Source organism: Panthera tigris, chromosome A3 (assembly GCF_018350195.1).
Source record: "Panthera tigris isolate Pti1 chromosome A3, P.tigris_Pti1_mat1.1, whole genome shotgun sequence".
NCBI lineage: Eukaryota > Metazoa > Chordata > Mammalia > Carnivora > Felidae > Panthera > Panthera tigris.
Genome location: NC_056662.1, coordinates 66,393,612 through 66,411,216, shown reverse-complemented (window position 1 = coordinate 66,411,216; position 17,605 = coordinate 66,393,612). Strand labels below are relative to the sequence as shown.

Below are 17,605 nucleotides of genomic sequence, written 5' to 3'. Positions count from 1 at the left end.
AAATATATAAACAACTTAAATAACTCAACACCAAAAAACCCTAAGAATCCAATTTAAAAGTGGGCAGAAGACATGAACAGACATTTCTCCAAAGAAGACATTCAGATGGCCAACAGACGTAGGAAAAGATGTTCAACATCACTCATCATCAGGGAAATGCAAATCAAAACAGTGAGATATCACCTCACACCTGTCAGAATGGCTCAAATCAAAAACACAGGAAACAAGTGTTAGCAAGGATGTGAAGAAGAAAGGAACCCATAAGCACTGTTGGTGGGACTGCAAACTGGTGCAAATACTGTGGAAGACAGTTATGGTTTTTCAAAAAATTAGAAATAGAAGTACCCGGTCTATGGCCATACCACCCCGAACGTGCCCAATCTCGTCTGATCTCAGAAGGTAAGCAGGGTTGGGCCTGGTTAGTACTTGGATAGGAGAAATAGAACTACCCTACAATCCAGTAATCACACTACTACCCCCAAAATACAAAACCACTATTCAAAAGGATGTATACATCCTTATGTTTATCACAACACTACCAACAATAGCCAAATTATGGAAACAGCCCAAGTGTCCATCAACTGATGAATGGATAAAGAAGTGGTGGTTATGTATATGTACACACACACACACACACACACACAAAATGGAATATTAGCAATACAAAAGAATAAAATCTTGCCATTTGCAACAACACGGATGGATCCAGAGTATGCTAGGTGAAATAAGTCAGAGAAAGACAAATACCCTATGATTTCACTTAAGTGTGAAATTTCAGAAACAAAACAAATGATCAAAGCAGAAAAAAAGAAACAAACCAAAAAACAGACTCTTAACTTTAGATCACAAACAGATGGTTACCAGAGGGGAGGGAGTGGGGGGATGAATGAAATAGGTGACGGGGATTAAGAGTACACTTATTGTGGGGTGCCTGGCTGCCTCAGTTGGAGGAGCATGTAACTCTTGATGTCGGGGTCCTGAGTTCAAGCCCCATGTTGGGTATGGAGATAACCTAAAAATAAAGAGTACACTTATTGTGGTGAGCACTGAGTAATAGGATTATTTTACACCTGAAACTAATATAAAGTTGTACGTTGACTATACTGAAATTAAAATTTTAAAACATTTTAAAAAATTAAAAGTTTGATATGAAAGAGAGAAGGAATGGTAGCTTTTTAGGGAGGTCAGTGGGAATGTTTAGAGGGCTTGGGGGCCATGTTTCAGGATGACAGAAAAGAGTTGTGAAATTATGTTGTATCTATTATTAACTGTTATATTTGTTGAGAAACTTTCCTCTACCCTGTTAGGTTCAGTTCTTGTGAGTGTGTGAATTAAATCGACAGAAGGCAGATTAACAGAAGAAAAGGCACAGTTTTTAAATAGATCACATCCACAGGAGTAGAAAATACTAAGGCTAAATCCTGGATCAGTACTTCAGAGTCAGTAGAAGATGAAAACAACCAGGGGAGACTAATGCCAGTTATGCCAAAGAAGAAAATCTGTAAGCAACATACTAAGAAATGGGACAGTCATAGTGATAAGCTGTGGAGGAATCACATGATTAAACACTGGGGAAAAAAGGCCATTGGCAATTAGTAGTCAGTGTTGTCTTTAGAAGTATAGCTTCAAAAGAGGACAGACACTTGAAGGCATGGGATTGAAGAATGTGCCTTAATTACTGCCTCTTCCATGCAAATTCACCCTTTTGCCTTCTGTGTAAAAATGCACCTGAAGCTTTGTCAGTACAGGGTGCAGGACACACAGTGCAAGAAAAAGGGGGAGTGCGTTCCCCTTGCAACACCTGCTGTTTCCCCAGTTTGCAGAGCCCAGGGCTTCTCCAGCTCCTCAGCTTCCCTGAGCACCTGCTCCCACACGCAAATGACAAAAAGCAGCTTTAAGGGCACATGGGTGGCTCAGTCGGTTAAGCGTTGGACTCTTGATTTCGGCTCAGGTCATGATCTCATGATTGTGAGATTGAGCCCTGTCTCCGAGCTGGGCATGGAGCCTGCTTAAAATTCTCTCCCTCTCTACTGCTTGTGCTCTTTCGGGGGGGGGGGGGGGGGGCGGGGTGGTGGGGGGGGAGGCAGCTTTACGGAGTGCCTTTGGTGTCTAATAGGACATGTTCCTATGAACAGTTTTTCCCCAGCACCCTAAAGCAGGGGTTCAGCAGACTTTTTGTTAAGGGCCAGAATGAATATTTTAGGCTTTGCCAGCCAGTGGGTCCAATGCTACTCTTCTGCCGTAGTACAAAACAGCCACACACAATAAATGAACGTAGCTGTGCTCCAATAGAACTTTATTTACAGACACTGACATTTTTACCATGTAACTTTCACATACTAGGAAATATTCAATCCTTTAAAAATGCAGAAGCCATTCTTATTTCCCAGGCTATATAAAAACAGGTGGTAGGCCAGGCTGCAGGCTGTAGTTTGAGGACTCCTGTCCTAGAGGGCATATTTCCAGCAAGTTCCATGGGGCAGATTTTCAGTAAGTCCCTCCAGGGTAGCATCATAGCAACTTCCCTCCTCTTCAGTGAGCTGCACTGCCCTCTCCCAACGGGTCCAGATCTCAGCCTGGGGAGTGGGGCTTAGGCGAAGTAGAGATTCTCTTCTTCGGGTGCTCTGTCTCAGGCCTGGGGGTAATGGCTGCTCCTTATTATCTATTCCCTTCTTGCTACTCGCAGTATCAATTTCTATTGCTGCATAATGCATTACCACAAATTTAGCATTTTAAGACAATAAACACATTATCAGTTTCCACAGGTCAGGAGTTTAGGCATCACATAAGTGGGTCCTTTTCTCGGTCTCAAGACTGCGGTAATGTTGGCCAGGGCTGTGATCTCACCTGGAGCTGGGGTCCTCTTCCAAGCTCAGTGATTGTTGGCGGAATTCAGTTCTTGTGGTTGTGGGACTGAGGCCCTCCTCTCAGCCTGCTGTTTCCTGATAGGTGACCCTCTCCACCACATGGCAGTTTGCTTTAAGACTAATGGGAGAGCTCATCTATAGTTTCTACTTCTTGTCTCCTACCTTCAGGCACTCTTTTGTAATCTTTCAATACAGTCAAGCTTTAGGGATCTCAATCACATCTACATCTAAAATCCCCTCACCTTTGCCATAAAATGTAACTTAATCTCGGGAGTGACTGCTCATCATATTCACAGGCCCTGCCCACACTCTAGGGGAGAGGATTATTTGGGCATGTACATCAGGGATAAGTAATCTTGGGGGACATCCTAGAAGTCTGCCTACTACAGAAGGGATAAAAATCGTTGGTAAATGTTCAATCTAACTTTTACATTTTCTTTAATGCTGTTCTCTTCATAGTGTTTTTAAAAATTTCCTATCAAAAGCAAAATTTCAGGATACTCTTAACTCACACAAAATGTGTCTTACTGTAATTATTTGTCATGTAAGATGTTGAATGTCTGGTGCTTTAACTCAACCAACCATAGCATTCATGGTTCACAACATTATCCACCAATTCTGCCCTAAGGTGTGTTTGTCAAAATGCCAATTTGTTTAAAACAGAAACTTAGATTCATTCAGAATAAAACTGTTTGATTTTTCTGTGTAGAAGTTACATAGAGATTATACACTTTATACTGAATACACATAATTATAAATACTCCTATAAAACTCCAATTTGCAGTTAGCATTCTGAGCATTTCTTAACCTGTTATCTTATTTGTATACTATGAAATTTGATTCTGTATGATTCAAACGAAGTTAGGAAATTTAGTTTTAAAATGTTTTATTTCAGTTTGTAAAAAAAAAGTTTGTATGTACAAGACTCAAAGTAAAAAGAAAGGCAGCGTTCAATCACAAATGGATGAGACACTAGTCATTAAATCTCTACTGTGGAAGCATATTTAAGGTACACACTTCAATGTAAGGCAGAAACAATTTTAACTCTGCAGTCCAAGTTCTGAGTTTTGTATCAGATCTGCATATATAAGACACTTGTGGTCAAATTTTAAGATTGGTAAAGTCAATTTGAAGCTGCTTATATATTGAGTACAGGTTTCACTATTACAAACAGATGTTAACTAACAAAACAATAGTCCTCAAAGATCTCTTTGTCCCATGTTTGTACATTTGTAATGTTTGCTAACTTCCCTTCTTGCAGTTACTCTTCAAATTATAGTCATTATGCATTGAGTTCCCTATGCATCTCACCCATCTCCTTTATCTGAAATAGAGGAAAAAAAGAGAAAACAAATTTAAATAATTTTCCAGGCTTTTGTTCATCCTTAAAATAGTTACAAAAAAAAAAAAAAAAAAAGAGGAAAGCAAGATGATTCTCTCCACGTTTATGAGCCCCATTTGGAAAAAGAAAAAATGTACTACAAGGAAGCATGCACTGAATGCACGACTCAAACTAATATTTGGAGGTAAGACGGCCAAAGTGATGGGGAAGTAGCAGGTGAGTTAGATCTTTAAGAATGGATAAGGTCTTTATTAAATGGATGCCATTTTTACGTCCAGTAAGAAACAATATATTTTCTATTTTACAGACGAGGAAATTGAAGCTCAGAATTGACTTGTCACAGATCACACAATTAGTTACAAGCAGAACTGAGACAAGATGAATGGAAACTACGACCACTGGCAAACATTCTGCTGTGTGCCAAGCAGTGGACCAACACTGTATACAGACTACTGTGTTTAATCCTACAATGGGTCTGTATGTATATCCCCATTTTACAGATAAGGAAACATGGAGGCTTAAAGAAGTTAAATAACTTGCCCAGCTAACAAGTAATCAAACCCACATCTACATTGCTCTTGACCACAACACTACATTGTCATTCCAACTTTGTTATGCTTCAGTTCAGGGAGAGTCTGTCCCCTAGACCTGTGGTCACCAAACCAGGTAAGCCAGATGGTCAACTATGGTTTAGGAAAAAAAAAAAAAAAACGCTACAACTTTCTAGTTCTATTCAATTTTTTTTCAATATTCTTTTACATTTCTGTGTTTCTTGGTAGAAGATTAGTAAAATGCACATACACAATTACAAATAAATGCATAAATATATAAAAATCAGTGGGTATACTGAAAATGTTATTGACAGAGTTCAGGAACAAGTGTGGTTCACATCCAACTCCAAGCAACTGACACGCTAACAATCTCACACTTTGTCTTCACACTAATGTAGGTGACTAGTTAGCATGGAAGAGACTCATTAGGACATGTATTAAGCTCTTTTTTAATAATTATTTCACTGGAATAAAAACAGTAACTCAGGTCATCAGCCACATTAAGTTTCTGTAATGTGAACCCACAGAGTACGCCTCTGAAAGATTCCATTAAAAGTTGACACTTTGTCAAACAAAAATTGCAGGTTTCCTATCCCACTATGCGTTGAGGCAGAATTCAATATTAGCTGGTCTGCCATGGAACTCATGAAGGAGAATTTAAGGAAACACTGAAAGACTGTCCCTAAGACCTTAAGGACTATACTATGAAGGGGCTCCAGTATAATGGAGTCCTATCAGTGTCTAGGTAGGTATAGTGATTATCAGGAGTAAGAGATTTAAAAAGGGGCCTTTTTATTAAGTAATCCATTTACCTCAGCCTTCTCATACTTTGCCATTCTGTTCTTTCTGGAGATAACCTGAATGGAAGAAAAATTGACACATAAATGTTTTTAATGAACATTATTCCTATCTGAACAAATTTAATTTTAAAATCTACAGATATTATTTCTTAAATTAAAATTTCCCTACTAAACTAAAAAAAACAAAAGCCTATACTTACCATGACGAGACCTAAGTAATATACAGAATTAAAGAGGTTTTTAAAAAATGTTTATTTATTTTTGAGAGAAGGACAGTATACTATGTGCGCACGAGCAGAGAAGGGGCAAAGAGAAAGAGGGAGACAGAGAATCCCAAGTAGGCTCTATGCTGTCAGTGCAGAACCCTATGCATGGCTTGAACTCACAAACTGTGAGATCATGATCCAAGCTGAAGTCAGACACTTAACTGACTGAGCCACTCAGGTGCCCCTAATATACAGAATGGTTGCATCATTATTTTATATACCAGAAACTAATATAACACTGTTTATTATATTTCAATTAAAAAAAAAAAAAAAAACTTTGAGCCCAGCCCCCACCAAAATCTTCTGGAACAGTAACAACAAAAAGCCTACAACAACCAGTTAAAAAAAACAAACAAAAAAAAAAGCATTGAGAAAACAACAAACAATCTTTAATAATAAAATCTAACAGCCTGTTACGCATTCTTCCACATTTTGCTCCATCCTAATACAAACATACACAAAACCATACATATGAGTTTTGGGAAAGGGGGCAGTCTAAAAAAATGGGATCATACAGTATTATTTCCCTCTCTGCACAGCCTATATCAACATCATAGGAACCTTCCGATGAGCAAAAGCTATAAATTGCACTCATTCTTTTTAACAGCTTTATTCCATAACATAGATATTCCACAATCTCCTCATCCATTTTCCTACAGGGGTGCACTCAAATTGTTTCCAGATTCACCCTTACGAGCAACAGTGCAATACATAACCTATACTGTCCTTCCTATGTACCTGTGCTTTCATTTCTATAGGACAATTTGATTTCTAGGATTCTCTCATGTGTTTATTTCCCATCTGGATTTCTTCTGTGAATCATCTATCCATGCCGTTTGCTATTCTTGATTTAATTTTCTCCTCTAAGAATTCATATATTATGCATAACTATCTTTTTTGTTTTATGCATCATGGATATTTCCCCCCAGCATATCATTGCTATTTTTCACTTTATAAGATCTTTGCCATAAAAAATGTTTAATTTCAACTTAGTCAAATATGTAACTTTTCATTCATGGACTCTAGATTTCCTGCCTTGCTTGGTTTCCTTTACCACAAGGTTGTACAAACATTTCCTAAATTAATTTTGAGGCTTGTTCTATTTTTCAACATTTGTTACTATAATCCATCGGGCATTTGTTTGAACATGGGCACCCTGCTCCATAATGTACCATTCCCAGAGTTGGGCAATATGGCCTGCCCTGAGGGGGCGAAATAGAAGCTCAACTTTGTTTTCGTCCAGATGGATAGCCAGGTATGATGATTCCACTGAACTGAAAATTTAAGTTTTCACATACCCTCAAATCTATTTCTGAATTATGCTATGTTGTTAAGATTTCTTAATGCTGAGCATCCTTGTATTTCTAGAATAAATCCTGTCCAGGTGGTACCTTCTTCTGCTGAGGCACTGCTAAATTAAATTTGCTAATCTTTTGTTTAGAATCGTTCCTCATATTTACCACTTTGAACCCTTTCCATGCTAACTTTAATAATTGGTGTTCTGTTGTTTCATTTCATTGAACGGTTTGGGAGTTCAGGTATTTTGCACTGATGCTGGCAGGGCTGTTGGACTGTTTGCAGCAAGAGAACTAAAGGACATTTGCTGCTTGGTGGCAACGTAACTGACCTGTGCGGTGCTCAGCTATGAGCTTTTCTCAGATTAGTATCCTTTCTTACTTCATAAAGTGACCGTTTTATAAAAAAGGGCCAGATGCAAGAGATTCATTCACTATAGAGTATTATAAAAACTGAAGATTTTGCTTCATTAATATGTTCTAAAATATGGAGATAGTTCTCTCACATTGTCACCTTTTCTTGAAAAAATATGCCTTCAAATGGCTGGGTGGCTCAGTTGGTTGAGCCTCTGACTCTTCATTTTGGCTCAGGTCATCATCCAGGGTCATGGGATCAAGGCCTGCACTGGGCCCTTCACTGACAGTGCAAAGCCTGCTCAGGATTCTCTCTTTCTGTCCCCCTCTCTCTTCCCCACTCCTGTACACTCACTCTCTCTCTCTCTCTCTCTCTAAAATAAAATAAAATAAAATAGGGGCGCCTGGGTGGCTCAGTCGGTTAAGCAGCCGACTTCGGCTCAGCTCATGATCTCGCGGTCTGTGAGTTCAAGCCCCGCGTCAGGCTCTGTGCTGACAGCTCAGAGCCTGGAGCCTGTTTCGGATTCTGTATCTCCCTCTCTCTGACCCTCCCCTGTTCATGCTTTGTCTCTCTCTGTCTCAAAAATAAATAAACGTCAAAAAAAAATTTTTTTAAAAATAAAAATAGAAATAAAATAAAATAAATAAAAAAAGAAAAAAAGAAAGTGGACTTGTTCTACACTCACCAGCACAACGATTCCAGCAATAATTGCAAGTGTCACAACCACAATGACAGCAATAATACCAGCTTGCAGACCCTGCATTGAAAATTCAGGTGGTTTTTCATCAACATAGTAAATTGCAGTTCGCCCGGGATCCAGATCCAATTGCTCCCCGTTTACTCTCAGATCCATTTTACTGGAATGGAACAAGGATTCGTCTTTAACCTATATTTAGAAGGAGAAAAGCAATTTAAAATATTTAAGAAAACCTACCATGGCCACATAGAATTAGATGCCAATTATACATGGAAAGAACTGCTGTCAAGGGTCTTTTTGGTTTCAGCGGTAACTATCACGTACGCTGAAACTTCAAAAAAACTTTTTATTGTGGCAAATTTTCAAACACACATGAAAGTAGAAAGAACAACATAACGAAATCCCATGTACCTATCACCTGGAGTCAACAATATAAACAAATGGCCAACCTTACTTAATCCATTCTTCCTTCTCTCCTTCCTCCCTTCCCCCTCCCCCTGGGCCAGATTGCTTTGAAGCAAATCCCAGGTTTCATCAGAAAATGGCTCAGTGTAGGGGTGCCTGGGTGGCTCAGTAGGTTAAGCGTCTGTCTTCGGCTCAGGTCATGATCTCATAGTTTGTGAGTTCGAGCCCCTAGTCGGACTCTGTGCCGAGAGCTCAGAGTCTGGAGCCTGCTTCGGATTCTGTGTCTCCCTCTCTCTCTGCTCCTCCCATGCTCACGCTCTGTCTCTCTCTCAAAAATAAATAAACATTAAAAAATATTTTTAAATAAAAATACATAGCTCACTATGTTAATTTATTTTTTTGATAACAAAGTCGAAACAAACTATTTTTTTTTTCTAATGTTTATTTATTTTTGAGACAGAGAGAGACAGAGCATGAACAGGGGAAGGTCAGAGAGAGAGGGAGACACAGAATCCGAAACAGGCTCCAGGCTCTGAGCTGTCAGCACAGAGCCCGACGCGGGGCTCGAACTCACGGACCGTGAGATCGTGACCTGAGCCAAAGTCAGACGCTTAACCAACTGAGCCACCCAGGCGCCCCGAAACAAACTATTTTAATCACACTAGTTACATAGCACTTCTTATATCACCCCTTGTTCATGGACATTATAATGGAGAAGAGGCTATCCACATAAACTAAGTAACTACCAAGGATACAACAGGTAAGAATTACGAGAGAAGATATTCTCTCATACACAACAAACAGGTCAGAAAGGTGTTTGCAGAAGGTGCAAGGCAGGGATGAGGATGTTATTAATTGCAGCACAAGAATCATGTGGAGAACAGAGGTGTGGTTGATATGTAAGTGAAGAAAAAGATAACGAAAGAAGGGGCGCCTGGGTGGGTGGCTCAGTCAGTTAAGTGTCTGACTTGATTTTAGCTCAGGCCATTACTCCAGTTTGTAAGATTGAGCCCTGTGTCAGTCTCTGTGCTGAGAGTGGAGCCTGCTTTAAGATTCTCTCTCTCCCCCTCTCTCTCTGCCCTTCCCCAGCTTGTGTGCTCTCCAAAATAAATAAATAAACTTAAAAAAAAAAAAAAAAAAAGATGATGAAAGATCCTGAATCCATTGAAGCATGACATACAACATTGCATTTATAAAGCAGTTTTTTTTTTTAATTTTTTTTCTTTATTTATTCTTGACAGAGAGACAGGGTGTGAGCAGGGGAGGAACATAGAGAGAGGGAGACACAGAATCTGAAGCAGGCTCCAGGCTCTGAGTTGTCAGCACAGAGCCTGATGTGGGGCTCGAACTCGCGAACCGTGAGATCATGACCTGAGCCAAAGTCGGATGCTCAGCCGACTAAGCCACCCAGGCGCCCCTAGCATTGCATTTCTAAACACAGGAATTAAATGAGGAAGATTATACTCACATCTTTTTCAAAATAATAAGCCACATCAGCTATGTCCACATCATTCTGAGTTTTCTGAGATGAATTTTGCACCAGATCAATAGTGATAAGATCATTCTCATACTGGGGGAAAATATGAAAAATACAAATTAATACCAACACAACCAAAATCATGTAAAAATATTACTGTTCAATATTCAGAATATTTAGTTTTTTATTTTCTATAATCTAAATGTGTCAGTGTTCCTTTCCATTAGCGGGTAACTGAATTTATAACTAATAATGTAAAACTCTTTGGAAGTTTTAAAATCTATCCAAGGGAAGTAAGACAGCTACACAACTAAAAATAATTATGATGCATATTTTCTTTCTAAAAGAGAATATTCTTCTGCCCAAAAGATTTCAAACAAGATCTTAAAGTATCTTAGTATCTTAGTACCTTAGTATCTTAAAGGTATCTTAGTACCTGGCTGGCTCAGTCAGTAGAGCATGTGACTCTTGATCTTAGGGTCATGAGTTCAAGCTTCACATTGGGCACAGAGCTTACTTTAAAAAAAGAAGCAAAGGGGCACCTGGATGGCTCAGTCAGCTAAGTTTCTGATTCTTGGGGGGTGCCTGGGTGGCTCAGTCGGTTGAGCATCCGACTTCAGCTCAGGTCATGATCTCACAGCTCGTGAGTTAGAGCCCTGCGTCAGGCTCTGGTGCTGACAGCTTGGAGCCTGAAGCCTGCTTCGGATTCTGTGTCTCCCTCTCTCTCTGCCCCAACCCACTTGCATTCTGTCTCGTCTCTCTCAAAAATAAACATTAAAAAAAAAAAAATTAAAAAAAAAAAAAGGTTTCTGACTCTTGATTTCCACTCAGTCATGGTCTCACAGGTTATGGGTTCAAGCCCTGCACTGGGCTCTGTGCCGACAGTATGGAGTCTGCTTGGGATTCTCTGCCTCTCCCTCTCTCTCTGTCCTTCCGCTACTTGACCTCTCTCTCTCTCTCTCCCCCCCAGGATAAATAAGTAAACTTTAAATAAAAACAAAATAAAAAAATAAAGCACCTTATTTGGTTAGAACTACTTTTAAAATAAAATACTAAAGAAATACAATCCAAAATGCAGTATGCATTTACCACATTCTGCTTTTAAGGAGCAAAAAAGTATATTCCTTCCTGTCCTTAAAAATGACATCACTTTTCTGCCTTGAAAAAGTTCCATTACACTATTCAAGTATTTTATAACCAGAGTTCAAAGAGTCAAGGAAGGGGTAACCTGGTTAAGAATTAGCTCCTTAAACCAGAGAAGATGGGAGCTAGGTGGCATCCTAAAGAAAATGTACCAAAAGCAATCATTGAGAGAGGTTTCCCAGGCTAAAGTGACTGGCATGCATGACGGAAATTAGAGATACTACATTTTCCTTAAGGGTGAACTTGAGGTTTTCAAAGGCTATGGAAGGAAAAGAACAGGAAATTTGAATTAAGCGTCCAGGGTTTAAACTGGTATTCAAGTGCAGTTTAACCACTATCAAAATTCATACCCAAACCATACTATCCCACCAACTTTCTGCAAAAGCTCATTTAAAAAAAAACAAAAATCTTACCAGAATGTTTGTGATATATTTTGGATCTAGTTGATAACGAGTTGTGATTACCTCCTTAAGTGCACTGTAAATAATTAAAAACCTGTGTTTTAAAAAAAGTGTACTACACAACATTAAGAAGCATTACTTTTTAACTAAGCAGGTAGCTCAAGCTCTAGAATTGTCATTAACCAAACTTGTTTTAAAAATTTTATGCCATTTTGCAACTACTAATAATTGATTCAGGCTAGAATCATCCATTGATGTTAAAATAATTGAGTTCTAGTTTGATTAGAAATGGGATATTTACACAGTACCCAAGTATCTGCCCATATATTTATTAATTACAAAGAAGTAAACAGTAACTCTACCTTACAAACCTAATATATATACATATCCCCTTAACTACAGTTAACATCACTAATAAAGGGACAAGACATCGGGTGCTTCCTAATGTGAAGTACTGAAAAGGACATAAGATCACTTATGCAGTTTTTCTGTCAAAAATGTTTAGCTTGCACAGATAAATCCTAATCTGAGGGACATTCTATGAACTGATTTGCCTATACTCTTCACAAATATCAATGTAATGAAGGACCAACGAAGGCCAAGACAGTGTTCCATATCAAAAAGGACTAAAGAATCACAACTAAATGCAATGCATGATCTCAGATTGCATTCTGGGTCAAAGGGGGAAACAACTGCCATAAAGATCAACACTGGGAAAAGTGGCACAATTTGGTGTAACGTTAAATTTCCTGAATTTGGTAACTGTAGAGTGGTTATAGAAAAAAGTGCCTTTCGGGGCGCCTGGCTGGCTCAGTCAGTAGAGCATGCGACTCTCCTCTTGGGGTTGTGAGTTTGATTCCTTCATTGCACGTAGAGATTACAAGAAAGAGAAAGAAACTAAAAGGGTGCCTTTTGTTCCTAGGAAAAGATACATTAAAGTATTTAGGGGTAAAGGGGGCATGATATCTACAACTTGCTCTCAAATGGTTCCAGAAAAAAACATCTATACATGTTTAGACAGATATAAAAAGCACACACACATATACACATTTAAAAAGAAAGTGGGGCAAAATGTTCATTGGTGACTGGTGAATCTGAGTGAAGACTCCTATAGGAATCTGTATTATTCTTGCAACTCTATTTTCAAAATAAGGTTAAAATATTACTTATAATATCTTATTTTTCATAAATATGAAAAAGCATTAAGACTTGTTTTCCTTTTTCTAATGGTGTAGAACGAAGATCTGAGTATTAACTGTGCAAATAGAATGCACTTAATAGTACGTACGTCTGTAAACTTTTAATATCATAAGGTGTCTCTCTTGTTTTGTGTTTTAGTTCAATGATGATCCAGCTGTAAAGTAAAAAGACAGTATTTATTGATTGACTAATAGGAAAATTCCCAAGTGAAATTACAGTATAATTAACAGAAAAGGGTTTATGCAATAGGTATGCCCTTAATTTCTTCCTTGGCCTTCACACGTTGCTCATAAAGCACTCATCCAGGAGAGAACACCCTTCCAACAGGTCAACCTCTGGCGCTGGGCCACTATACTCAAGGTCACGTAAAGCCAAGGCTTAGCTGCTCACGCTGGGTCACGTTCAAGGGAACAGACAAAAAGGCACCGAGTGGAACAGAGAAAAGTGACCATGAGGCTTCAGAACACCAAAGGAGAGAGTGCCTGCCTTGGTCTTGATAACTTTCCAGCTCTAGTCACTTTTTAAATAAAAATTTTTTTCCTTAAGCTAGCTTGAGTATGCTTCCGCTCCTTTTTATTGCATGAGCCCGAGACAACCACACCTCGTTTTAAAACGCAATAAATAGGCAAATACATAAACAGCTTAAATTTTTCATATACATTTAACACTAATCCAACTTTAAAATCTGAACAGTGTTAAGTAAAAATGTAAGAGGAAAATCCTTGTTTAGTAGGCTACTATAAGAAACAATTCTTAAAATAACAAAAATATATTGCTAGTGAATTCATAAAAGTATCTCTGGAAAGTTATATAACAAGCTGGTGACATCGGTTCTGTGGAAGTAAACTGGGTAGCTGCAGGCGGGGGGGGGGGGGTTGAGAAAAAAATGAAAGCTTTTCACTGTATACCCTTTTCTACCTTTTGAATTCTAAACCACCAAATCACATTACATACTCAAAGATAAATGTCATTAAACGAATCTGAAAAGCATGAAGACAAGGAACATTTGACAGCTCAACTCACTAGGTCCTCACGCGTTCGGAGCAGGATATTTCCGTGTCCTTATCAGTTCTTCTGACCCCAGCAGTGTTTACACACCAGCATGTGGTGGTGCCATTGCACTGCTTGGCTTTGAAGAGCCCCTTCTCATCACAGTCGGGATCATAGAGCCCATCATTATTTTGGAAAGCCCCCTCAGGTCTCGCTCTTCTCCCAGACTTTGTGCCAGTCATTTCTGCTTTCATCACCAGACATTTGGTTGCCACTGAAAAGAAAGCTTCATGTCATACTGAAAAGTAACTGCAGTTTTATGCATAAGGAAAAACATTTTAATTTAACTCCAAACTCCCAGAGCCAAAGATTATTGCAGACTTACATGGTTCCATATTCACTTTCTAAGTTTTCAGATGGTTCAGCTACAGGAGATAATTTTGACAAAATAACATGATCCAAATTTGAACCAAAAAAAAAAAAACAAAAAAACCCACAAAACACAACACTTCCCAACTCAAGACACATCAATTAAGGAAGGCTAAACCAAAATACAGTTTAAAGGCAATGAGGATATTCTACTCACGTTTTGAGCAAATGACAGAATTTTGTGCACCAATTGAAGTACACTCGCACTGATCATGTGTGTTCAAAGAGCAGTTTGTGGTCAGTTTGTAGTTTTCACAGACACATCCTAGATAAATTAAAAAACAAAATCCCACTTTAAAATGTGGATCCAACTATGAACTCTAGTGTCCCAGCTAAATTATGTTCTAATAATAATGCTTAAGTTATAGGGCCACAAAGCCTTAAAAAATGGTCCTAAATGTTTTTTCAGCTGTAATTTGAGTGGCTGATATCATGGTGAATAGTTTGTATATATTATACAGACACGTAGTCTAATTTGCATGCATTCCCATTTTGATTTTTTTAAACCAAGAATAGCCCTCCAAACATCATATTCAGCCTTATCTCCATGATGATACTCTCAGTCTCAGATCCTTCCCTCCTCCTGTTCTGTTAGATAAACTCTTGCTTGTCAGCTACTGACTCATTTCCCAAAAATCAACAATTCCAATTCTAGGATCTGTAAGTAACTCACAGCCCATTTTCACTCCCTCCTCCCAGCCCATTTTCTTAAAATCTGAACTTTAAAGATTTAAGCTTAGTGGGAATATATTCAGCCCTTGGACAACTTTATATCTTAGAAAAATTATACTTTCAGTGAATTTAGGGGTCACTTTTGTTTGTGGGCTTCCTAACTAAACTGAATTCTAAGTTCCCAATTTTGAAGGTGATATTAAGCAGCTTATCCTGGGTATTAGTGCCAGTTTAATAGTCATTATCTTTCACTATCTCAAAACCTCATTTTAATTTCAAATTGGCAAGCCCCTCTAATTCCGTTTATTTGTCTAGCTAAGAGAATACAATCATTAACAAAAATTACTGTGACAAACCATTTTTATATTGATCCTTCATCTCAAGTTGGCTTTAATTATTCCCTGTTTAAATTATAATTAATATGAACCACCTATATAATCGGTCCAGCACTAAACTCCATATTGGGATCACAAAAGGAGATAGTGGCTGTCCTCCAAGAGTTAAAGTCTTATGCAGCACTCTACTATACCTGCTCCAAAGCCCATTTTCATGCCCAAGGGATGTGGAAATTTAGAACAGACCAATCATGTACAGGCTTTCTGAACATACTCTATAGCAACTATCATCACTTTAAAACAATTTAAGATTAAGTACTTAGCCTTAGACTGGAGCTAGAAAAACATGAGTTAATTAAACTGCATAGTTTGAAAGTGTAATGAATTAAGCCCAAGCCCTGTTGGTAAAGGTCTAAAGACCTTTCCAGAAAACTTCCGCCAACTGCCACTTTACTTCTGGCCACCATCTTACCATCAAGAGATGGCAGCCAAGATGTTTATAACAAACTAAGAAAAATGTAATCAAACCGTATGTCCAACGTTCGGATAATGGCGTGACCTTCCACACCAGAGACTGTTCCATCACCACTTAAATTGTGGTTTCCAAGATTAAAAGAAAAGGAAAATCTGGATGTTATGTGGGAGTAAACACACACACACACACACACACACACACCCCAAGATATAAAACTGTGTTTAGGTTTACAGCAATGTTTAAAGCAATGTCTAAAAAGTATAGTCAGTTATTAATTAGGAGATTCTCTTGAAGCGGTCAGATTGTGAGTTTTTCTTTTTACTCTTTACCATTACCGATATTTCTGGGTTCCTACAATAAACTTGGCATTACCTACACGATCCTTAAAGAAGTGGAAACACCCACTCTCACACCCCAGGTAGTCGAGGCCCAGGACGACTTGCTACCCGCGCAGATGCGCAGCGGGCCCCACGGCCTCCCCGCAGCCACCTGACCCCGCCCGAGACCCACATCCGGGGCCAGCCTCAGGTGCCCGGGGGAGGAGGGGCCGGGCCATCTTCGCCACTGACTCCCCTCCCGGCCGCGGCTGGTTCCGCCACACTAGGACCCCAAGCGCGCGCCTCGGCGGGAGCAGGTGGGCGCGCCCAGACGTGGCGCGGCCGCTGCGTCTCCCCAAGCCCTCCTGGCCCACTCCTAGGCCAAGGAGTTACCGAACGAGGCCACTTCGTTCACTGCCTCCCCGCCCCTGCTCCGGGCCATTTCCCTAGAGAGCGGTGCAAAGCCGCATAATGAGGAGGTTTCCTCCTCGCCGTGCGAGCGGGAGCCTTCCCACCGCCTGCAGAGCGCAGAGGGCCTGGGTTGCTGCAGCCCCGCGCCATCCGCTCCAGACGAGAAAGCGCGGCCGGCCGCCCCTTCACCACCATCTCCCGTCTCGGATGCCGTGGGACGTCCCCACCCGGCCCCAGCCCACAACTCTGCTGCTTACCTTTCTGAGCCGCGGCCACCGCCGCGGTGGCCGCCGCGAGCAGGAGTCCGAACGCGAGAACCTGGGGGAGCGCCATACTGTGCGACAGAGGCGCGAGGCGGGCTGGGGTCTCGCGGGAGAGCGTGCGGAGGAAGCGGGGCGCTGGGAGCCGGCGGACGGGCGTGGGTTGCGCGGGTCAGCGTCGGGAGGACGGTGGAGAGCTATACCCGCACCGCACCGACGGTGCGAGCTCCCCGAGGAACTGCTCACTCTGCGCGCGCGGCGGGGCGGAGCAGACCTGCCGGACCTGGCGGCCCCGCCTCCCGGGCCCTGCCCCGGGCTGCACACCTCAGCCGCAGGTCTCCGGCGGTGAGTCACCGCCTGGGGGCGGGGGAGAGAGAAAGAGTAAGCTCCCCTCCCCCACACCTGGCGAGGCCGCCGGGGTGGGGGGGGGGGGGGGCACCACCCCGTCCCCAGGTGTATGTGGGCGGCGCCCCGCCCCACGCCGCCAGCAGGTGCTTCCTGCAGTGGCTGCGGGTGGGGCTGGAGGGGCGGTGGGCTATGACCTTGACAGCCAGCAGGGAACCTTGGTAGCTACGGAGAAAATTTGAAAAAAGGCTTCCCTTTACCAGAAGGAGCACAACTCTGAAACCTTGAAGAAATGAGGTCTGAAGGAAAGAGTGAGGGGTCTGGGAAGGCGGAAGCTAAAATGGAATGTAAAGGGAAGCTGGAGAACCGTCGGAACAACAATAAAAAAGTCGACCTTTGAACTTTACCTGGCCGTTTACTCTTTTAAGCTAGAAAAGAAAACTCTCCCTGGCTGTCAGGAGATGACAAATCCGTGTGTTCTTTATAATTATTCTCATTCTTTCCCCATTTTTATAAGCATTTTTAGCACCTGAAGATGTAAGAAAATATGTTCCCCAAGAGCCAAATGCTGA

General features: G+C 40.7%; 1 protein-coding gene across 2 annotated transcripts; it reads right to left on the bottom strand.

Moving 5' to 3' along the window:
• Nucleotides 1-2,279: 2,279 nt before the first annotated feature.
• Nucleotides 2,280-17,009, bottom strand: EPCAM (epithelial cell adhesion molecule). Of its 2 annotated transcripts, none has more exons than XM_042981337.1 (9): nucleotides 16,686-17,009; nucleotides 14,376-14,483; nucleotides 13,823-14,063; nucleotides 12,888-12,953; nucleotides 11,612-11,675; nucleotides 10,047-10,148; nucleotides 8,162-8,362; nucleotides 5,573-5,617; nucleotides 2,280-4,191 (listed from the first exon to the last, which is right to left on the bottom strand). In XM_042981337.1, exons 1-9 carry the CDS (start codon nucleotides 16,759-16,761, stop codon nucleotides 4,150-4,152), a joined length of 945 nt encoding a protein of 314 aa, XP_042837271.1. In that variant the 5' UTR covers nucleotides 16,762-17,009; the 3' UTR covers nucleotides 2,280-4,149. The 2 variants fall into 2 exon arrangements, with proteins under 2 accessions (XP_042837271.1, XP_042837272.1); XM_042981338.1 differs by lacking the exon at nucleotides 16,686-17,009 and adding an exon at nucleotides 15,646-15,707.
• Nucleotides 17,010-17,605: the final 596 nt, after the last annotated feature.